Source organism: Cryptotermes secundus, unplaced genomic scaffold, assembly GCF_002891405.2.
Source record: "Cryptotermes secundus unplaced genomic scaffold, Csec_1.0 scaffold79, whole genome shotgun sequence".
Lineage (NCBI taxonomy): Eukaryota > Metazoa > Arthropoda > Insecta > Blattodea > Kalotermitidae > Cryptotermes > Cryptotermes secundus.
Genome location: NW_019741974.1, coordinates 3,090,458 through 3,114,902, shown reverse-complemented (window position 1 = coordinate 3,114,902; position 24,445 = coordinate 3,090,458). Strand labels below are relative to the sequence as shown.

Genomic DNA, 24,445 nt, shown 5'->3' with positions numbered 1-24,445 from the left:
ACAATAAGTGCAATTTTTTTTATAAGATCATACGCACCTGCACATCTACAAAACGGGAGTATATAAATTATCACAGTAACTTCTGTATTGTGTTCAAAGCTTAGAGATCATCTACATAACTATGTGAGTTGAAGTTACCATTTTAAAGATGTTTAACATTCATATATTATCTACCAGAGCGTGTGTGTAACCTTAATAACACTTCAACTACCATAAAAATACAAAAAGTGAGTTTTTGTGTTTACATTTGTTGACATATTGCACAAATTTACAGATACTTGCAGATGACTTCCACAGATTAAACAGCAGCTATGCAGATCCTGAAGCCTTTATACATATCCACTAATGCTGAAGGAATTTAATACAGCATCATATACTGATATGGACTAAGATAAGATCAAACATAATGACCCTCCTGATAAAAGTGACTTATCCATTCATTCTCAGACAGTGTAGATCCTACAAGTTTCATGTTACAGTAGGTTTAAAATGGTAAAGAATGCCTTGTACCCAAGCAGCATACCACAAAGGTATATTGGGGGCAGATATTTTTCCTGATGAGGTGCATCCAGTACTTAATGGATATAATTCTCAGTGGGTCTCAGAACATTAAGTATATGGTGGTGAAAAGTAAAATTTGAACCCTATACCTCCAACTGAAACCCTAGCTATCCAATCTGTAGATCATTAATTTACTGCCTTAACTATCATGCATCCAAAGGAATGATCTTGTATGTGGGGTGTAGGTAGTTTAATAATTCTGTATGAATTGACTAAATTATACACTGTGAAATGAGATCATGACTGGGCGTCATGAATGCTCTGAAAGGAAATAGCCACAAGTTTTATTCTGCCTCTTGCTTGGAAAGAACAGCAAAAACCTAAGTCAACATAACTGGGACTGTGGTCATTACTTGGACTGGATACCTCTGCATGCAATGCAGAAGAAGTGTCCATTACACTTTAACATTCAGAATATCTCAAAACTTGTGGTGCTCATATGAGTATCACACTTATATGGATATATTTAAAAAGCAATAACTGCTCAAATTTTGTTACTGCATACAATCCATCCAGTTTTAGGTACATGCACTTTTAAAGCATGTTTTTAATGATGCAATATCCACAAAATGTGAATCCATTCTGTTCAACCTCTTTGCTACAGCTCTACCAAAGATAATGATCCTTTAGCTTAGGAAATAATCTCATGGCTGCTGAATGTTACTTGGTTTGTGGATGTACAATGATGCCCTGTGGTAACTGTTATGAACTACACATATAAGGTACTGTATATGTATAATAATAACTTTAATATACTCCATCTGAGCTGCCATCTTAATGTGGTGGGAAGGCTTGCTTTCCATGATCACCTGCTGATTTATGCTGGGGGGGGAGGGGGCATTTGCAAGCTCCTGGTATAGTCACCCATGACAGTCAAAGGGTAGGGGTCAGATGAGAGGAGTCTTTCAGGTCTGAGGTTGGGTGTGAAGCTAACCACCTCACCTCATAAATACAATGTGTATTAAGGAACCTAACAACAAACACAAGACAAAAAAAAATTATTTTCAGTTGTTTCACATGCAACAATGTCAAGATTTATGATTCAATCATTTTAAAATTTGTCACTGCACTACATGTTTTGGCCTACTCAGCCATCATCAGGTGCGCTGATGATGACGACAAGAACGAGAAAAATTTTGGAGAATGACTAAAGAAAGGTTATTAGAGTAATGAGTAACATCTTGCTGCTTGGAATGTGCTAAGTTTATCCAGGACAGGAATATTATATAAACTAGAACTGGAATTAGAGATATTTCAGCAATTAAAAAAGAATGGAAAGTCTAAAAAAAGTGGAGAGGATTTTACTTCATTTTATTGCAAAAGTATGAATAATATAATACAAGTATGTTTAGTAAGAAATTCTTAGTTAATAAAAAATGTAATCATGATATGACTGACTTTAAGCCAGCGTGTGTTCCAGTGAGAGGGGAGGAGGAATTTTGGAATCAAAAGAAACAAAATGGAAGAATTCTGTACAAAAGTTTTACAAAATAACCAAAAGTAAAAAGGGCGTTTTTCAGCCAAGGATTTCCATGTACTTGTACAAAGATAGATATGGCAATGTTACTGGAAAGGACTGGGTAGTAACTGAGAGATTCTTGCAGAATTATTTCTGTAACTCCACAACAACAGTGAAATACCAACAAGGAATGACATTTTTTAGGCTGTTTAGGTCACCATCAATAAGATTTTAGAAGCGGGCATACAACTTATTCAGCAGCTGATTGGGATTGATAATGGAGAATGTCTATTAATTTTGACTGATTTTCATTCATTGCTCACTAACTTCCAAGTAAGCTTCTGACACAGTGGCTAGAGAAAGCCTTCACCAGAAAATGAGTAACAAACAGCTTTAATACAGAACATTTATGTGTGATTAATTATTCGTGATATGCAATCCGTTCCTGTTTACATAGCACAAAAAAGCAATATAAGTCCCACAAATTGGTTGCTAGCCAAAGCACAAGTTCACAGAATTCCAAGAGAAATCTTAAAATATCAGCCAAAAGGAAAAAGAAGTTCTGGAAGACCTCTGGAATGATGGAAGTATTGAGGTTTGTAATATCCAAAACAGCTTTCAATGGGCCTTGTATTGAGGATGATGATATGTAATTAAAAGTAAAAGTAAAGCTATCCCTGTAACATGCTGCGGAGGCCCATAGGGTTGTGAGACGTTGAGGGTCCCTCATTATCTAGACAGTCGGCTCAAAGATGACGGTAAGGTTGTCAGCCTTATGCACCGGCCGCGATTTACTCCCCAAGAAAATTATTTAATTAATTCCTGGTACTCATTTCTGTTAGAGGCTGAGTTGACCCCAGGGCCATAGTGCAGTTAGGAGGATTAGGTCAACTGAAAAAAATCCAATGACCTCATCACGACTTGAACCTGCAACCTTCCAGCTTGTAGCATAGCCCCTCAACCAACTATGCTACCATGTATCCTGATATGTAATTACTATCATTTAATTCAGGACCACTTAGAATAATTGCACCATTTAAACAAAAGCTTAAGAATCATTTTAGACCATGAGGAGGCAAGAGAAATTCTTGATAAAAAGGTTCTTTCACTTCCCTTATCTGCATCTGTTGTTCCTTAATTCATGTTTATATGGTATATATACTGAGGAGACTATTAATTTCAAGACATCTAGGAAACAGTATTTCAGAGGCTAATGTGTGGCAGTGGAGGAAATATATAAAACTATTACTAGGAGTAAGTTTTATGGAAAAATCATATAAAATGGGTCACACTTAGATGTCAATATTCCACGTTACACTCGAGTTAGGAGACTGTTGCTGAGAATTTATCTAGACAAGCTGTACACTTGAGAGACCTGAGAGTCTTTTGGTGGTGATTATGAAGTAAAGAGCCATCAGCTTACTACTTGCTTGTTTGCTTGCTTTATTTACACCTTGACCCAGAAGGTGGAACCAGTATGTTCCTCTTAAACATCTGTAAACTTCTACCCTATTATATGGCATCACAGAAGACAGTACTTGTCAAAATATAAATTACTGTTCCATCATGGCCGTATCAATATATTAGCTTCAAAAGAAGTTCTGAATAGTAATGTCTAATTTTTGCAACTGAAAGTGATATAAACTGGAATACAGTAAACTCTTGTTATAACGGGCCCAGATATAATGGACGAAAGATCGCTGTGTACAACTGTGAATTATTACAGATGCTGATGCACTAAGAAGCTTTTGTAGTTAGAAATTATTAAAAATAAAAAAAAAGATCCCTGATACAAAACCTTTATGTAAAACATTGTGCCATGTTAGGTGGGTGCCTTGTCACCACAGCACGGCATATCCTCAGGGTAGCGGATGGAGTAGACGCCCTCCAGGTATGGAGGGAAGCTGCGAATACATTGAATAAACAGTCGCGGACAGTTGACAAGGGGTGGTCCTCCAGATTGGGGGTTGGGCGTGACACTAACAACTCCTCACCGTAAAAAATAATCATGTTACTAAAATTAAAACAAAGCACTGGACCTTGATGGATCATCTGGAAAAACGACCGAGGCTAAAGAAAATGGACATGAGATTTGGTACTTGGAAAGTCAGAAAAGTATGTATAGGGCAGGTTCGCTCAGGGCAGTGGCAGAAGAAATCTTAAAATACAAGTTAGATTTCAAGAAAGCCTATGATTAAGTTAGAAGGGAAGTATTGTACAATATTCTGATAGAGTTTAGGATACCCATGAAACTAGTTGGGCTGATTAAATTGTGTTTAAAGGAAATATATAGTGAAGTCCACATAGGTACACATTTGTCTGATAAATTTCCTATTCTGAATAATCTAAAACAAGAAGATTCTTTATTTCCACTCCTTTTCAACTTTGCTCTAGAATATGCCACATTAGAAAGGTCCAAAAAAAACAGGTGGGACTAAAAATTAAATGGGACACATCAGCTGTTGGTCTATGCTGGTGATGTGAATCTACTGGGTGATAATACAGATACCATAAAGAAAAACACACAAACTTTCATTGTTGCTAGTAAGGAGGTTGGTCTAGAAGTAAACACAGAGAAAACTATGTATATGTTGCTGTCTCCTCACCAAAATGCAGGGCAATATCATGACATAAAGATAAGAAACAGATGTTTTGAAAATGTGGCACAGTTCAGATATTTTGGAAAGATATAACAAATCAAAACCTGACTGAGGAAGAAATTTAGAGGAGACTGAACTCTGGTAATGCTTGCTACCATTCAGTCCAGAACCTTTTGTCTTCTCGTCTGCTGTCCAAAAACATAAAAACTATAATATACAAAACTATAATTTTTCCTGTGGTTCTGTATGGGTCTGAAACTTGGTCTCTGACATTAAGGGATAACATAGACTGAGGGTGTTTGAGAACAGGGTGTTGAAGAGAATATTTGGACCGAAGAGTGATGAAGTGACAGGAAGTTGGAGAAAACTGCATAAAGAGGAGCTTCATAACTTGTACGCTTCTCCAAGTATAATTTGAATGATCAAGTCAAGGAGGATGAGATGGGTAGGGCATGTACCACGAATGGGGGAGACTATGAATGCCTATAGAATATTAATGGGAAAGCCAGAAGGAAACAGACAGTAGGGAAGACCAAGGCATAGGTGGGTGGACAATACTAAAATGGAACTTAGAGAGATATGATGGGATGGTATGGATTGGATTGGATTGATCTGGTTCAGGATAGGGACCAGTGGGGGGCTCTTGTGAACACGGTAATGAACCTCTGGGTCCCATACAATGCTGGGAAATTCTTGAGTAGTTGCAGAATTGGCGGCTCCTCACAAAGGTCTCAGCTCTGTGAGTGAGTGAGTGAGTGAGTAAGTAAAGGTATAACATTGTGTGTTTCTATGTTTACAGCATGTATGCACTATGTATCCTAAGGTGTACTTCCACAAATACTCCTTCACTCAGATATAGCAGACATCAGCTATAACTGACATCTTGTCCCCCTATCAGTCCATTATAAGAAGGTTTTACTGTTTACTGTCAACAGCTGTCACACATAATTACTTGTGCTCGATGTTATGTAGTCTGTAGCATCATTAGGCTTGTAAAGCTACATATGCTCTGAAAAGTAATTGGCATTACACTCATTCCACAATTCAAAACTTCTGAAATTTTTCTTGCAGTTATAGCTCTGTGATCAATTAAATATGGCTGAAACACCATACATGTACTATGCAGTGTACTAATTAAAGGAGCAATAAGGGATTAGACTTTGTGGCACATAAAAGAATAACTGTTCAGGCTTTTATTACTAAACCAGACAGTTTTCCTACATATGAAATGTAAATGCTCAAAGTACTAACTGCAATATGAGGATTTACTTACTTGATCTCCTTGTTCATTTTCCTTGTCCATAGCAAGCTGACTGCTGGAGTCTTCTGGACATGGGGTGATGTTACTGTTCTCCCTTTCCTCTACTGCATCATTCTCTGGTGTGAACACAATCCCCTTCCACTTGAGTAACCCTCTAGAACCCTCACCACCAGATCCAGTCTGATGTTTAGACAGTTTTCCTGGTATGTCTTGATCTGATGCATGTTCAGTTGTATCTTCCAAGCTTTTCCTCATACTGTTTTGACTGTTTGACATATAACAACTTGGATGTGCAGACTGGTAGGCTGGATTCCTGTAACTGAATGCAGTTGACGTGCTGGACGTTGATGACAGGTTTGTTAGAGGTGGCATACTTGCTGGCTCTGTTGGTAAATTACTATCATAGTTTGGGCCACTATCATCCACACAATCAGTCCTGAACTCGTCACTGCTATTACTTGTAGTTGGATAGTACTGACTTACACTACCAAGTGTTGTGTTAGTTGCAAGCTCATCTGATTCACTAGTTGGGGCAAGAGAGTCCCATTCATTACCTCCAGTTGCTGCAACAGAAAATGTGAACTTTTGTTTCCTAGACGAGCCTGGCGTGGTATTGCCAGCACACAAATCAAGAAAATTAGGACGCTGAGGTTTCATGTCAATGCTATCACCACTGCCTGTAGTATACGCAAAACTGCTTGCATTACCCCTCCCCTTTGTGGAATCCATGCTTGTCCGAGACTGCTCACCAGAAGAGTCGGAGTCACCAACATGACTAGTTACTATATATTTTTGACCAAGCTCTGAAAAATAAACATTAATAATTATTCTACCATATATATTTGGATCACAAAATTTATGCATTAAAACCATATATGTAATAACAAATATAAGTAAATTGAGTCAAAATACGTTATTCTCCATTTAATTTATGAATGAAACTAGATCCAGCACAAAACAGAGAAAGACATAACTAAACAGCAAATTTAAGTAGCCCAAAAGCTTTTAATACAAACTTTTAATGCTAAATTATTTTAATATCAGATCTCTCACACCATATTTTATCGGAGTTAGGTGACTCAGTAGATTAAGTACATTTTTAAATTGAGTGTGAACAATGCATTATAACCCAGAATTTCTATTTACCCATTCTGAAACTACTAACTAGGATGCACCAAGCACTGAATTGTTACTAACTGTCTGAGGTAGCTGCATGCACATCTGGTGAAGGCGTCTTAACGAGCTGACGTCTCCGAGGGGATGAACATGGAGAGGAACTTTGTCCATCTGAAACTCTGCGCAGCCTGCTGTAGCTTGAACTGCTTGAGTCACATGGTGACAGCTTTTTCACAGCCAAGTCTGATAACATGTCTATTGCCTCCTTCCTGCACAGGAAATCACAATAACCCTTTTAGGGCCAACTCTGAATATACTTCAATTCAATTTATTCTATTTCCTAGTTCAGACTAATGCTGAATACATTTCTGTTGGCCGTTCACTGAATGTTTAAACGCTTGAGCTTATTCCAAGAATGTATATTGAAGAGGTGGTATAATATCCATGGAATGGCAAGAAAAACTGTCAAACTGGGTAACTGTGTGTCAGATATAAATCAAATCCTTTCTCCAGTCTTTCATTTTCCTTCTCTTTGAAAACTACTTTATTTCTATGATGATAACCTGATACTTGTCATTCTGTTAGTATGACACTTAAGAAGATGAGCAATCATCTCCATGCATAGGAAGTATACCGTGAAAACATTAAGTAATATTTCTATCCATGTTTAATATGGGACAATGGACCAAGGTGATCAGATACAAGTTTCAGCCATTTTTGTACCTTGAAAAAGAAATCTATACCTCTCACTCAGCCACTGCATAGGTACCTTATGGATCTTTGCCATATTTGGACTATGTGATGAGCATAAAAAAATAACACCCTTTGTGGGAGCTGAATCTCAGCATCCAGTTTTTAGCTTGGCACTTAAATAACTGAGATATCATTGCTCTTTCTAAACCCTTTCACTGTTAGATGTTATAAAAAATTACTCAGCCAGTTATGTGTCAGCCAACATTTACAAGGTGTTAGAACTTGAATGTGAATACAATATTTTATCCTTTTCACACAAAATTAAAATATATTACATATCTTCATCATTAACCCTTTCCCATATACTTGTAAATATATTACATATATTTATATATTTCTATCACTAAAACTGAATTTAACATTATATTCTGCAGGAGGAACTGTTCCATCCATATGATGAAAGAGCTAGTATCACAGAAAATGTGAACAGGGAAGTTAAGCAGTTTTGCCATGTTCAGGAAGTGGTTTTTCAATCTCATCTTCTCTACTTTACATACTGCATGTGCATGTAATGAAAAATGTCAAATGTTCATTTTGTATTGAACACCTTTTTGTATTTTGTATTTAGTTTTATACAGTATCAATTTGGAGAATTAGTCATCTACAACTGCACCTAATTGCTGTAATTACATAATATGTTAGTTAGGTTATGCATTTTTAATACATGGAACTCAACTCACTTAATAACACGGATCTTGCACATTTCAGTACTCCAGCACATAAGGGCAGAAATTAAGTGCTCAGGAAGTACAACTGATTACATGAACAGAATCCTTCTTGAAAAGCTACTAGTCACTTAAATAGTCAAGAAATTTCCTGCTTTTTATGCAATCTCAATGTCCATTACAGTGTTCACTACAGCCTACCACTGGAATCTATCCTGAGCCAGATAAATTTAGTCCACATCCTTGCATCCTTCTTCTTTAAATAAATTTTAACATTATTCTCCATGATATCCACGAAGTTTAGCAAGCCAGACATTAACAGTGTATGAGCTTGCATGTAATAGAGAAACTGTTCACAGGACAGACAAAGTGTGCAGCAGTAGAGAAATATAGAAAGAATGGGAATATATAAATTCTACTGGACTGCACAGCTACTGGAATCTGTGGAAAGGGGATACAATTACAGTAGTTGTAAAAAATTATAATCTAATGAAGAAATGGAATATGAAGGGATGAGACTGGAATATTCAGTAGTTCTGGAGTAAAAGAATTTGGAAAAGAGACAAAGAAGAACAGTTTTCATAATAATTATGAAACATAACCATCCAAAAATCCAACCTCAAATCCTTGTCATGAAAGTAGGGCAGTGGACTGACAGGATGAAGAAAAATAGGAACACAGTTCATCACAGATTGTAAGGCCTATTAAAGGCCATTAAAACATAGAAAAGCTGTAATATGCCCAGTAAGATATATCAGTGGATATCAAATTGATTTCAATAGAAAGAGCCTCAGAAGAGCAAAAGGGATCATATCAAGAAATATGTATGCATGTTAAAAGGATTACAGCAGAAATGTGAATGTTCTTTCATTAGAGATAAGTGTCTTTTAGATATAACAGTAAAAATATAAGAGGAATACTGACAAAAGGAGTTAAATAACTAAGCTGAAACATACTGGACATAAAAACATAAGAAGCTACAAGATATGGTACTGCATTGGGGAAATAAAGAAGAAACCCTGGTGACATCAGCAGATGGTGATGCTATGCAATGCAGGATCTTCAAGAAAGAAAAGTTCCTAATGCTATACAATGCTTCAACATCTTACTGATCATAAGTGTCTCATCTCATTTCCATATACCCATTTCCTTTATATTTACATGTTTTTAGTTACATTAGTCTATATGGATAATATGAAAGCACAGGAATTGAATGTATATCGAAAGCTAGTAAGATTTGGAGTTCTGAAGCACTGAACCTTCTAATATACAAAGTAATATTATTATATTTAAGCATCCTGTTGCACTCTATATGACAAATGATACAAACTCCATCCCAAGTGCAAACAATATATTATATGTCTTTGATCTTGCTCTCCTTTACACTAAATGTTTTGCCCTCAAACGGCCATCAAAAATATAATAATAACAACACAGTCTGTGTGAGATTTGTAGTTCTTGTAATAATGTCTACGATGTAAACGTGAAGCCACATATTTTGATAGATAAGGATCAACATTTTTGAGGAACCTGCTGCCTCAATCTTAAGGAAAGAAAGGTTCTTCTGCCCTGAAAAGTAGATACAGTAGATTCCTCCACAATGTTGGTACCTACCTATCAAACCATCCCAAAAGACAATTAGACTGATGTTTGCAGCTTTAAGAGGGGCCAGACAAGTGAACACAGCATGCTCGGTAGGGTACTACAGAATTAACTGTAACTTCACAATTTGAGGATGCTGGAAAAACTGTGTCTCAATGAGAATTTTGAGACAAACATCTATTTCAGTCCATTCCAAATATTTTACCTGAGCAATGGCTTTGGTTTGAAAACCTTCACCTCCTCAGCAGGAGAGAGGGCAGACACTGGAGTCTGGGCTGCATCTCTGTAGAGACGAAGCTTCACCTGGTCACCACACTGGCGAAGAAACATCACTGCTTCCTCATGACTCATTGGCGAAATATCCACATCATTCACCTGGAACATTTGTCATGTGAATCTACTGCACATATTGTGGATTGAAGAGAAAACTAAATACGAACTGTCATACAATTTGCTTAAATATTATCACAGCGCTAATGACTAAATAATTGCTTTTAATTTACATCTTAAGCCTGGCATCAATAATTATACAGTAATATCTACATTGCAGCTTTAACAGATATGATCGTAAGAGAATGTGTTAGTAACTGTTTTCATGATTGTGTCAGGACCAGCGTTTGACAGAATCAGATAATTTTTTACACTGATAACTCAATAAAATGATAAAAATCAATTTTGGTTTGTTTCACGAAATTATTTGCAGAGCAACTCATTTTACTCTAGTGACGAATTTGTCGAGCATGCAAGAGGCTCACACGTTAAAGAGTTAATAAATGGTTTGTGTGCTTGTATAATACATTTCTGAGACTTGTAAGTGTGGCAGTATATATGATGTCTGTGTTTGTTATGAATTTTAATATGTTACAATGAAAATGTATTGATGATATGACAGGTCAAGGTATGTGGAGTGGCAAGGTATGTAATTGCGCAGCATAGAGTTCTTATGGTTGGAAATATTAGGGATTTTGTTCAGGGTTGAATGTGACACCCCCTTGTTGGTGTCTCCACCTTATCGTGGTGAGGGGGTTTGAGTATGCCAAGAACCCTGAGAGCTATACCAGCAGTAGCGTAGCTACTGGCAGGGCCTCCCTTGCTGGACAGGTCAAAGGGTAGGCATCAGACGAAAAGAGACACCAAAAACTGATGCTGGAAGCAGCGTCATCAGCAGCGACTTGAAGCACAGAGCAAATGATGCTCGAGATGGTTCAAGTTCGTATAGCAACAGGCGTGACCAGAGTGGTTTGAACGGCTGTTGTACTGCGATGTGGAAAGCAAATGGAAAAACTACCACATTATCACTTTTCCTGGATAGTCTCTTTCCAAAAACAGAAGATCGCATTAAGTGGAGGAACTGTTTTGGAAGAGACTGTGGACCTGTCGTCTGACAGATTACTGATGAATGAATGAATGAATGAATGTGACAGTGGTTTTTCCACAGCCTGTGTGTGTTGTCTTGACAACTTGTGCTGTCTGCGTGAGGTGTGATAATACCATATTTACGCATGTATAGGCCGCACATTTTTTGCCCAAAATTCAAGAGGAAAACTGGGGTGCGGCTTATATTCGAAGTCACACTTCATTTAAAAAAAAATATATTCATAATTAGTAATACAGGGTGTAATACTCCTGAAATAATATTCCAAGAAAATTATTTTTTCTATAATTTCTGTCTGAAAATTGTGCTGCGGCCTATACATGCGTAAATACAATATATTTTATTGAAAATAAATGTAACTGTAAACGTGTGCCAACAACAACGGAGAAAGTGTTGGAAGCAGTGTTTTCCACGCGGTCCGTGCCGAGAGCATATAAGAGGGCAGCGCCTTGCCTACGGTACAGAGTAGGTGTAACCCATGTGGAGGCGGGGTCGAATACCTCCACCGTGAACCTGCGAGTCGTAGGAGGCGACGAAAAGTGTAGTCTCAAATCTGAGACAGTAACCGTGAAAGACTGCGCTGGCAAGGACCAACAGCATATACAAAAGACAGAGACCCGTCCTCTCATCAGAGAGGGCGCCCCACAAAAACAAGACCGTAACTGTCAAACAGCAATAAATATCTGGTCAAGATGGGGCTCGACACCAAGATTTGCTGACTGACCGGCCGTCAGTCGCAATGCGACTCTGACTTAAAAACGTAGTATTCCGCGCTACTGGGAATCTTGACAGGTGCACACCAGTCCGCGAACTGCACATGGCTTTCAAAATTCTGGCTATATAACTAAATCATGCAGGAAACAGGATTAATCCTAAAGAAATGTACGTGGTATTGGCCAAGGAGAAGCGAGGTATAGAAGTACAAGAGGCTTAAATATGGCGGCGGTCTGGCCTACGGCCGTTCAGCTGACTAACTGCAGTTTCAGACTAGTTACATAAGTCAAGGCATAACTCGTTCCACAAGCCTTCATTGACAGGAAATCCCTGTATGCCTTGTATTAATGTTACTTAGTACAGTGCAGTGACAATGACCTCGNTTGACAGGAAATCCCTGTATGCCTTGTATTAATGTTACTTAGTACAGTGCAGTGACAGTGACAATGACCACAACGTGAAAACGGCGATATACCCGTGATGAAACTACGGGGCAACAAACGTAGCGTCTACATAGAAAAACCGACCCACCCATCGTTGAAGAGACGGCCTCATTTCTAAACACGTAGGTGTCTAGGAGAGAATAAAAATCTTAGTCATGAATCTCGAGGAGACTGAAGCCAGGAATGACTGTGCTGGCGAAGGCCAGCGGTAATTTAACCGAAAAATCGACAGTATGAGATGGTCGCCACCCTGTAAGGACGTGAGCCTGGAAGCAAAGGCACGTCCGCTGTTTAATGCCAAGCAACGTAACTGAGGACACTAGTCTATGTGTGATAGTGATGTGTGAGGTGTAGTCACGAACTGTAAAATTGTCCCAATAAATCCAGTTATTAATATAAAACTCGTTATCATCACTCGAACACGTGTCAATATTAACTTTGCATTCTGGGGTTTGGCAATTTAGAGTTCCAGATGTAGACGGAATGATAACGCTAAAAAGGATCTTAAGTAAGACAGGACATTAGGATGTGAACTGGGTTCAACTGGCTCAGAAGAGGGTCCAGTGATGGGCAGAATGAACACAGTAAAGAACCTCTGGGTTCTGTAAAACAGGGTATTTCTTGACCAGCTCGGAGACTATCAGTTTGCTAATAAATGACTCTGGTGTGTGGATTGCGTTGCCAAAAATATGTCAAGAACATTAACAAGTAAGGAGTTATGAGGTAGATGTTTGGCTTTTTACTATGTCCATAAGGCAGGCCTGAATTCGGACAGGAGTAGGTAACACCATTACTGATAATACTTACAGCAACAATTTTGTCCCCAGGCCTGATGCGACCATCAGAAAGGGCAGGATCACGAACCAATGCACGAACATAGTGGCCCAAAACACTCTCATCCTCCTTCCGCAAGGTGAAACCAAGACTACGATTGACTTTGGTCAGCACAATGTCAAATTCCTATAAAGAGAGAATATCAAACTGTAAGCATGTGATTTTCAGTAGCTCCAGCCAACCTCTTTATCGAACTCTGGTAAAGGCGTAACTTTCTGTTCATCTACGCAACAGTAGTGAACCGTTTAAATCTCTCAGATGCATCATATCTAGTTATGACGGGGAATTCAAAATGAAATAAAAATTTTCGGATACTACTAATACAATAATTATTCATTTCACAGTAATGCTGACAGGTGACATGTCTGAGAAAGATTCTTTCTAATACTAGCCAGAAATATAATTCTTGCAGAGATCTGAACTAAGATCCTCACAAACACAAGTCTAGAATATCAAGGCTATGCCAATTGATCTACAGATCGCTAAGAAACATCAGAATTGGTGTTTAGCAGGTATATGCAAGGGGCAGAATGGTGAAGTCTTCTCATTTCTACAGTCTGATACACAGTAAAATCAGTAATTTTTTGGCATGGCCAACACAGAAGGTTTAAAACATGTGACAACCATAAAATTAAGTGAAAGATCGTGGACAAGACGAAGGATACGCACTGGACAAGATAAGATGAATAGGGTTCGTCATGAGTAAATTCTATTTTGTTAGTCACGTCAAAATGTGGCCAACTTTAACAGGTGTCCGACTTACAGAAGTGGCCAACTTCACGGGCTTTACTATACTGCCTTACCCCCGGAAACGCAGGAATGCGTTCTGCAAAAAAAGAGCAGTAACTGAATCAGCGTTTTACGGGGGTAATTTGAGTAATTGTAATGCGTTCCTAAAATTGTAAAAAGCTATCCCTGCAACAGGCCATGAAGGCCCATATGGTTGTGAGACGCTGAGGCTCCCACATATTCCAGACAATCTGCTCACAGATGGCGGTAAGGTTGTCAGCCTCACGCGCCGACCGCCCTTTACATCCCAGAAAGATTCCTGGTGCTCATTTCTGTTAGAGGCTGAGTCGACCCCACATGGCCATAATGCGGCTGGAAGGATTAGGTAAATTGGAAGAAAAAAAAACCCCATTGGGACTCGAAACGGCTTGTAGCATAGTGTCCCATCATAAAATTGTACTTTATTAAAATTATACATTAAATAAAATTGCCGAATATAGTTAAAAATATTAACTTATGTACAGTTCCTTACACAATGGGTATACTGTATAAAGATTGACTCGGATGTGGCTCATCTTGAAGTACCTGTAAGCCTTCCTCATGAAGCAGGCATCAAGAGCTGATTGCTTTGCCTGAACCTTTATCTCCTGAAAGATTTCTTTGCAGCAGGGTAACACATCATAAACATCTATTTTCACTTTAGTGCTGTGTTCGTAATTCGAGTCATTTTCAGCTACGGTATTCATGGAATCATTAATCTTGTTCATGAAATCTGTCAATAAGCTGTTGGTTACATTTCTTCCCACATCAGCATCATCATCAGTTTTAGATCCTCCATAATCCTCAACAGCGGAATTTCGCTGTTCCAGTACCATCAAATCCTCATTAAACAAACTGTTCCCAGAAGAGAGCGTTATAATGTATTAGCATTGTATGGGGTAGGGTTAAAGGGGGCATAACTGTATTTAACCGTGGGCACGCGGTAGCGTAGTTGGTTGAGGTACTATGCTACAAGCCAGAAGGTCGCGGATTCAGGTCCCGAAGAGGTCACTGGATTTTTCAGTTGACCTAATCCTTCCAGCTGTATTATGGCCCTGGGGTCGACTCAGCCTCTAACATAAATGAGTACGAGGAACTTTTCTGGTAGGTAAAGGGCGATAAGGGAGTAAGGCTGCCAACCTTACCGCCATTTGTGAGCCTACTGGCTACAAAATGTGGGAGCCTCGACGTCCTACAACCCTATGGACCTTCATGACCTGTTACAGGGAAAGCATACAAAGTAGCCAGTAGCAATACCTGCATATCTTGAAATACTTCTAAGATATGAGGAATTTAAGCTGCTCCATGAGCCGATTGTATAGAAAATGTGGGAGCCTCGATGTCTCACAACCCTATGGGCCTCCACGGCCTATTACAGGGATACCTTTACCTAAGGAGCCGGAATAGCGCAGTCGGTATGGCGACTGACTAGAGGCTGGACGACAGAAGAGGTAGGAGTTCTAGCCCCATTAGGGCCAAGAATTTTCTCTTCTCCGTGTCTTCCAGACCGGTTCTCGGGCCCACTCAGCCTCCTATCCAATGGATACCGTGGACTCTTTCCGCCGGAGCTTGAAGCTGACCACGCACCTCTAACCAATGTCGAGGTGAAGAAAACGTGGATCTATACATCCACTCCCCCATACACCTTCATGGTACTTAAAAAGAGTTAAGCATAGAGACAGCTTTACCTTTCTTTCACATTTAACTGTGCCATGTGCGTTGTCTACTCCTAAGGGGCATACCAGAAGAACGTTGAAAACAACATCATTAATGGCCTAGAAAATCAGAGTTAACTCCATTTTAATTGGAGTTACAATACAACTGGCTAAAAAAAAACTGAAACAGACTCCACAGGCTCACATACAAAGCCGCTTCGATCCATATATATGTGTATATACATATATAGTTACACTAGACTCGCTTTATTATTACCGTGTCACCTGACAGTGCAGCTCTCCATTATGCATTATTTCACCTGGACGAGGGAGCGCGTCTGACACACTTTCGGAAGGTACTCAAGTCAAACTTCAGCTGGGGCTGGGCTATCCACGGCTCTACTGTTGGTTTCCCGATTTGTCCATGGGAAACTACAGTATAACATTTCAAACCAACACCGTTTATTCCCACAAATTTCAATAGTTCTCATTCATAATAATCCTATCAATTATCATTCGACATTACACGACCGATCATATCTTGTTTCGCTTGTCTGTACTACATTCCCAGTTATCGATACGCCTAACCTACCGACCTGTATCGGCCGCGCTATAGCTCAAGCGGTCAGTCGCTGGCTCCCCACCGCGGCGGCCCGTGTTCGATCCCAGGTCAGATCATATGGGGATTGTGGTAGATAAAGTGGGGCCCGGGGAGGTTTTCTGTGAGTACTTCTACATGAGCTATACAAATGAAATAATTTCTCACTGTGTAATATCAAAAGTTCTCAGCTTCATGGGTCGAAATATATTTTCCGTAACATTCTATCTTCAAATACTTGCAAACTTATTTTTGTCCTATCCCTTGATTTTAAAGTGTAACTTCGTGTTAAGGAAATGTCTTGCGTCGAATCTTGAAGATATCCCAACGTTCTGGCAATACTGCAATTGTCGTCTTCATGGTTAATTCCTGGGGGAAGGGGGGATGATCTGAAAGAGGGTGGTGAGTGGGAGGAGGAGGCATGGCTGGACGAAACAGAGGGGCGAAGTGTTAGCCAACGGGAAGTGGCCACGTGGTTGCGGAAAAACAGCGATAATGGGCTTCCAAGACCCCCCCCCCCCCGGGAACAATTAGCCCAGAAGACGGCAACCACAATACTTGAAGAAACGCTGAGAACCTTCCAAATTTGAAACGGCTTATTCCCGAAAACCTAAGTAATATCTGGAACTTATGTTCTTCCTTCAGAGTAAGAGACCACATTTTACAGCTATACAAAACAGGTGGTATGAGAGCTTTATATTTGGTTCTGATGATGTGGAATGGCTCAGCGTCATTTCTAGCGACAGGCTGAGCAGTGAGTTTTCGGGCTATTACCACGTAGAAAGTTTGTAAACTAGGTATTTTAATGTGGCAGTTAATGCCGTTCAAGCAGCCTCTGGACAGGATTTCTTTAACGTCTACACCAAAGAGGTACACTGTCATTGTACTTTCTGGCGACCTAGAAAAGCTGTAGGCTTACATCTTGAGAGACATCGCTTGACGTAAAGCATAGAACAAATGTACAGTGACATGCACTCACCCCACAGGGGCCCTCCGTCTGGAGCGGCGGTAGAGGGAGAATGTGATGACTAGAGTAGCTGATATTGTGGGCTGGGTCCCTGCGTGGGGGTGGGGGCGGCGGCGGTGGTGGGGGCTCGCTCGGAGCCTGGGTGCAGAAGACGTCACTAGGAGGCCGGCAGACGGTCAGCACAACATTGTTTGGCGTTTTCCGCAACACTTCCAGGGCTTGCTGAAATAGGAAGTGACGTCACATTAAGGCTTAACTCTGCTGTGCTGTCAACATCCGTAAAGTGGCAGCCAAACAGAAAGAAATTCCCCTGCAGCAGTTCTCACGTGACTGCATCGCAGTACTTCCCGGGCTTGGATCAGCTTCCTGATAAAACTCGTGACGGATTTCAGTTCGACGGTCATTATATTTATGATATAGATGTAAATACGGCAGCAAGACATCGGTATGAGACAAATGGGAAGTCAAACTTGTGAACGCCACTAACACAAACAAATGACACTAATCATGTGACACATTTTCAACTTCACAGTTTACACGCTCCGAAGGACACGACTGCAAATGGCGCCTTTGGATGGGCGAAGCCCATGACATATTTAAGATACTATTTCAGCATGTCTTGACAGATTAAGAAAAACCACAACAGACTTATGTAAGAACAGCATCTTGCCGGGACGAGATTCAAACTATTAGCCCCCCTCCAGTATGAAGAAATCCCAGTCACTTTCTGTTCAACATGATCACAATGGATAGAGAAACAGGAAAGTGAGTAGAATTATATAAGATTTGAGGTTTTCACGGCGGTGACTATGAAGAAAAACGTCTTGTGGGATGTGGCGCTGTGTAGATAGTGTGTTAACCGACGTTTCGGAGGAACGTATCGCCTCCATCTTCCCGGTAAAGAAAAATGAAAATCCGCGAGCGTGGAAGAAGCGTGGCTGAATCCTGTACTGACAAGTGCAGCTACACTGCAGACAACTCTTGCTGTCTCTCTCAGTGACATTCCACCACTGGCCGTGTACACAGATTTTTAAATTGTTCACGCACCGACGTGTGCCATGACCGTAACTATTTACTCTGGGTGCTCAGCCATCACTTGACACGAATTTCCTTATGCATACAATCCGCCTGAAACTGGAAGTCACGGAAAGAATCGAAGTTCACATATGGTAAGGTTTAGATAAGTGTAGGTAGGTCGAATATTGGACAGATGGGACTTGGAAGTCCCTCTCCGTGGACTGGAATCTTAGCGTGGTGAGAGGACTTGCGTGCCTCTCTGATCCTAAGGACATCAGGCCATGTTAACGACAGTCCAACTGAAACCAAACCTCCTGCTACGCTGGACAGGGCCTCCCATCGGAAGCGCATACGTTCAGTGACGAATAAAACGACATTAATAATCATGAGCACTTCTGGTCCGAATAAGGAATATTATAAACACATTTATATAACTATTATTATACAATCATGGCACAGGTTGGTTTAAAATACATATTACTGAGTTTCTGCCAAATCAATGCGAGAAACTCAAATAATGAAATTTCGGCGGACTGGGACAAGCTTGCCATTTTCGTTCGGGATTTGGCATGCATGGTAAAGTTGTCCCTATGCTTAACTAATTAAGCACTACGCCATAAAGGAGTATCCCCCATAAAGGGGATGTATAGATCCACATTTTCTTGACCTCGGCACTAACTTCAGGCGAGTGGTCAGCTTCACGCCCCTGCCGCTTTACCCCCGAGGAAAGAGCCCCCGGTACCCATTGGATAGGAGTTTGGGTAACCCCAGAGCTGGTCTGGACAACATGGAATAGGGAAAATTCTTGCCCTCCCGGGACTCGAACCCCGACCCCCTGGTTGTCCCTGTACTTAACTATTTAAGCACTACGCCATGAAGGCGTATGAGGGGATGGATGTATAGATCCACATTCTCTTGACCTCGGCACTAGTTGGTGAGTGTTCACCACGAACCAGCAGATTTACCCCAGGGAAAGTGCCCCCGGTACCCATCGGATAGACGGCTGGGTGGCCCCCAGAGCCGGATGTGGTACGTAGGAATGGGAAATTAAGAAAGCGTTGTGTTAAAACGGAATTTGTTTGGATATTTGCATAAAGTTTCAGACGATTCATAACAACACACATTTCATTCAATTCCGCTGTCGTATTGGCTTGTGTTCAGACTACTTAGGCGCGTGTACACCGAGGCAACAAGGGGGCAATGTGCCACGTACGGCAATGCCACAAGTAACACATGTGGTATGTCCCAGACAACTGGATGCCGCACTTCTTGCAACACGTCCCGAATAAAAAGGGAAACAAACGGATTTTGTATGCCTCCACATTTATTTTGAGAACATAAACTAGAAAACAGAACATAAAATATGTATCTTTTTACTTCAGTAATTTCCACATAAAAATGAGGAAGATTTTTAACCGATTCATATTTCACAAATTTGAAACTAAGACGGGATGAGACTGTGGACCCGAAGAAATTGTGGGCCAAATAGCAAGTCCGAGAATTCTGCCACACAGTGATGGGAGGTTACATATGAAAACACAAGAAAAACGACAGGGCCGAGCCGAAAACGCCAACACACCAGTGCGTCACTCAGTGCGAACATGTAAAAAATTAAATTAGAAAATTAAACCCATCGCTCATATGTCCTCATAACTTCTGCGTCTTTCATGGTTACCAGCTCCACTTTCCGTGAGGATTTCTTCCGCCAAGTCTGTGCAGTTCTGTATAAACGACATTCCACCCCTTTACAACATTCCTCCTTTTGTATTATTTGAAACCCTCACTGAATTAATTTTATTTCCATCTCATAATGCATTCAACGAAGAAAAATCACGTCAGCCTGTTAAGACTAAAGCAAAAAATAACCGTACACGAACAATCACAACTTTCTGTGCTTCTGCCTTTCCATCTGTCACAGCCAGGAACGAATTCACAACCAACTTCAAGTCACAAACTAAGGCCGAAGTGTAACCCAAAAACATCACTTGCAGCTGGTATACTTACTTACTTACTTACTTACTTATGGAGCTAAGCCCTTCTTGAGGAGCCAATTCTGTAGCTAATCAAGAATTTCCCAGCATTTTATGGAACCCGAAGGTTCATTACCGTGTTCACAAGAGCCCTCCACTGGTCCCTATCCTGAGCCACATCAATCCAATCCATACCATCCTCTCTCTCTAAGATCCATTTTAATATTGTCCACCCACCTACGCCTTGGTCTTCCCAGTGGTCTCTTTCCTTCTGACTTTCCCACCAATATCCTATATGCATTCCTTTTCTCCCCATTCGTGCTACATACCCTGCCCATCTCATTCTCCTTGACTTCATCAATGTAATTATACTTGGAGAAGAGCACAAGTTATTAAGGTCCTCATTATGCAGTTTTCTCTAACTTCCTATCACTTCATCCTCTTGGGTCCAAATATTCTCCTCAACACTCTGTTCTCAAACACCCCAAGTTTATGTTCCTCCCTTAATGTCAGAGACCAAGTTTCACACCCATACAGAACCACATGCAGCTGGTAAGCTCGTATAGAAACTGTAATAATACGGCCCGCAAATATAGTGTTGTGCCACTACCTTGCGGGGTTTCAAGTACACACTCGTGACACCCTAACTGCCCCCATACCGTCTCAATCAGTAAACTACAACTTATTCAAAGTGCAGGGTTGCTGGTGAAACAAAAGTTGGGGATGCACAAAGGGTCGTCACTAGTCGCGGTGCTAAGGCGGTTTGACTTTCATCCCTTCCTATCCCTCTTCCCGCGTTTCTCCGTCCACATATCCTTTGACGTAATTATCGTAGGAAAATGGCAAATTGCACATTTAAGACGTAATTCAGATCCATAACTTACACTTCAATCAGGTTTATATACGTTTACAATGAATAAAACGAGAATACATTCTTTTATCACTTCCGTGACAACCTCTTTACGTTCCATGCAACACAGTCGGGCCCCCTTGCTTCTTGTGATCAATCGATCTTACACAATTGCCTTACGTATTTCAGGTAATATTAGACAGATTTGTTGCTTAAAATGGTGCATCAAACAAACGCAAACCTGTATACCAGAAGACTACTGAATTGCCTGCAGCGAACTCTGTGTTTGCGATCAGAGATGGCCTTGCACGCTCCTCCCACCTCTGATTTATCAGAACTGTTTCATCGGGGTCAAATTACTGCAGTGAAAACAAATGCAGACTGAAATTTATGCAAACTGCATTGGCTACTGGTAATGGAAGTACAGTTCTCGAAATTGAACAGAACGTGGTGGGCTCTATGTAAATTACCAAAAGGGGTAAACTATGAATAAACATGTACACATGGGAACAGCTTTATTAATCTGGTTTCTTTATCCCCCCCGTGTTAGACTGTTCGTGTGTTCGCAACGCGGCGTTGCCATACTGCTCCTGTCAGCTTAGTCTACATGTCTGTCTGCTTCTGAAAGAATTTTCTTGAAATTTGACATCGAGAAATTCTATTAAAATCTAGTGACACATTCCAACACCTGCTTAAACTCGAGCATGAAGACGCGCATGCGTTTATTGTAACTCCTGCGTAACGGGCTGAATATCTCGCAGCGAAAAATGTGTCGAACAATAGTTGCAGCGAAGCACGAACCATACAAAGCTTTCAGCAAGTCGTATAGTTTTCAGTATGATTACCAGGGCCCGGATTTTGATGACCTGAAAATATTTAAAAAGTGACATATAAAATTACCTAAAATATGACACAAAAATGTAATATGCAGGACCCGGATTTTGATGACCTGAAAGTGTTAAAAAAAAATTACCCATAAAATGACTGAAAAACCCCGGAAAAATGACCTAAAGGAGAAAAGAAAGAACACTTCGCTTCCATGTTATTCACATTTCAAAAAACATGAAGAAAAATTCCCTAGTGGCCAAAAATGACAAGAAATACCCTTAAAAGTCCAAAAATTTACAAAAAATTACCCCCAAAATGAAAAAATGACCTTAAACCTGAAAATGTCAAAAAATGACAAAAAAATACCTATAAAATTTACATTTCTGTAACCAGCAGCTCATATCCGAGATTTATATATTTAAGAGCATCGCACAGGATACAAGGAAAAAAAAGATGACATGTCATCAAAATCCGGGCCGATGATTACACAAAAGGGAACAAACGCCGAAGAATTGTTATGCGTACATTTTGGACTTGTATAGCCTATTCAAAAACCGACAATAATTTTTTCGAGCAAACGTGAGATTATGGAACTCTCTCGATAATAATTAAACCAAGTTTCCTCCAACCTCAGAATATAAGCGTACGTGCATATATGTATACAAAACTGACCCTTTTCTTAATTAAGCATCTCTCGACGAAGACGCAGGGAGGACTGGAGATATGTCTCCGCGCATTAACCTCTGCAGTGGCTGGAGGTGAGTGGTCAATCACGTACCCCAAACGCTTTACCGGGACGGGTCCCCGGCACCCAGTGGATATGAGGCTGCTCGTGGGACTCAGATGAGGTGTGGACTACGTGGAGACAAAAAAATTCTATCTTCCAGCCGGTAGCCTAGTCACTATAGTGACTGAGCTATGTCGGCTCTTACAAGTATGTAAATTCATATTAATTAAAATGTAACTGAATATGCTGTTACAACCGCTACTTGATTAAATTTTAAACTTTTTTTTTTTGAGAAAACTGAACAAAATGGAGCGAGCGCGTCAGAATTGTTACGCTATGCATGCAGTTGCTCGGTAGCTGGTTTCTGAGCCCAGAACGCTGAATCTTGAAAATGAAAACGCAGGGCTCTGTAGTCTTCCTGTTCCAGTTTAAGAACAGATGACAACCACTTTGACACGATACGGCAGTAGGTGGTCAGCTTCACGTTCCAGATACCTTTGCCTTGGGGTATGAGCCCGCAGTACGCTTTCTCTAAGAGGAGGGATGAGCCGTAGAGCCGGTGCAGACGTCAGGGAGGGCAGAGACATCTATTATCGCCCAGCCCGTAGCAAGAAACTATGCTGGCTGATATATCGAGGATTATCGCTCCAAGCGGGTATGCCGAGAAGTACTGGGTACTGAAGCTGGACAATCCGACTTTGTGATTTGGGGATGCTGCCTAGCAGGAAAGGTCATCGAAACTAGACACAACAGCATCTTTCCAAATCATTATGTACTAAGTGAAGTTTTACATTATGGCTTGACGCCATAACGCCTTTATACTCGAAACGGCGTTGTTAAATACTCTACTACTCGTAAAATCCACTTTACTATGTTAAAAAACTCCGTGGCCTGTAGTCCTCAAGCGAAATATACCTACCAAGCGACCGCCGCTTGTAGGTGAAGTTAGTGCCAACTTTTACGGATAGAGGATGCCGCGTGGTCAGCGCAACGGTTCCCCACGGCCGTTAATCTCGGCTTTCTAGACTGGAGAAGCTATTTTTCCATTCAAGTAGCTCCTCAATTATTCTCAAGAGGATGCATTTGCTGTTTAAAGTGAGAACTGAGGCATATCTAAGCCTGTCAAGCTTATGTATGCCTCAGTTCAGAGCCTTCGGACTCCATACAAGCGTCAATAAATGGCTTCTCCTGTTTTACGGCTCCCAAAACCATCAAAAGTGAGCAACTTCATATTTGATCTACCTGTTTTTCCAGCAACTCTTACGCCATCATAGCCATCTTCTAACAAAGGGAAGGAACCTAGCAGTTCACAGTACTCAGCTGTTTGTCCAGCGATGTTAAGTCAATATTTTGAAAATATAATCAAAGCCAGCCCATGTTAGGTGGGTACCTTTTCACCACGGCATGGCGCGTCCTCAGGTTGCGGACGGAGGAAACGCCCTCAAGGTATGGAGGGAAGCTGCAAATATATTGAATAAGCAGTCGCGGACAGCTGACAAGAGGTGATCTTCCAGCTGGGAGGGTTGGGCATGGGGCTAACAACTCCTAACCGTAAAAAGTAATATTGTTACGAAAATGCGCACTTGGACGGATCCTCTGGAACTGCATAAAGAGGAGCTTCATAACTTATACTCTTCTCCAAGTAAATTAGAATGATCAAGTCGAGGAGGATGATATGGGCA

At 40.6% G+C, this 24,445-nt stretch overlaps 1 protein-coding gene across 8 annotated transcripts in view; it reads right to left on the bottom strand.

Annotated features, from left to right (window-relative positions):
* Positions 1 to 24,445, bottom strand: part of LOC111872794 (tyrosine-protein phosphatase non-receptor type 13) — a 487,820-nt gene that overhangs the window by 10,022 nt on the left and 453,353 nt on the right. For 7 of the 8 annotated variants that reach the window (XM_033754853.1, XM_033754854.1, XM_023866974.2 and 4 more), the window contains 5 exons: positions 17,384 to 17,593; positions 13,357 to 13,509; positions 10,223 to 10,392; positions 7,079 to 7,266; positions 5,894 to 6,684 (listed from right to left, as the gene is read on the bottom strand). In XM_033754853.1, the coding sequence (XP_033610744.1) occupies positions 5,894 to 6,684; positions 7,079 to 7,266; positions 10,223 to 10,392; positions 13,357 to 13,509; positions 17,384 to 17,593 (1,512 nt within the window). The remainder of the gene's footprint in view (positions 1 to 5,893; positions 6,685 to 7,078; positions 7,267 to 10,222; positions 10,393 to 13,356; positions 13,510 to 17,383; positions 17,594 to 24,445) is intronic. The other variant, XM_033754855.1, reaches the window with a different exon arrangement.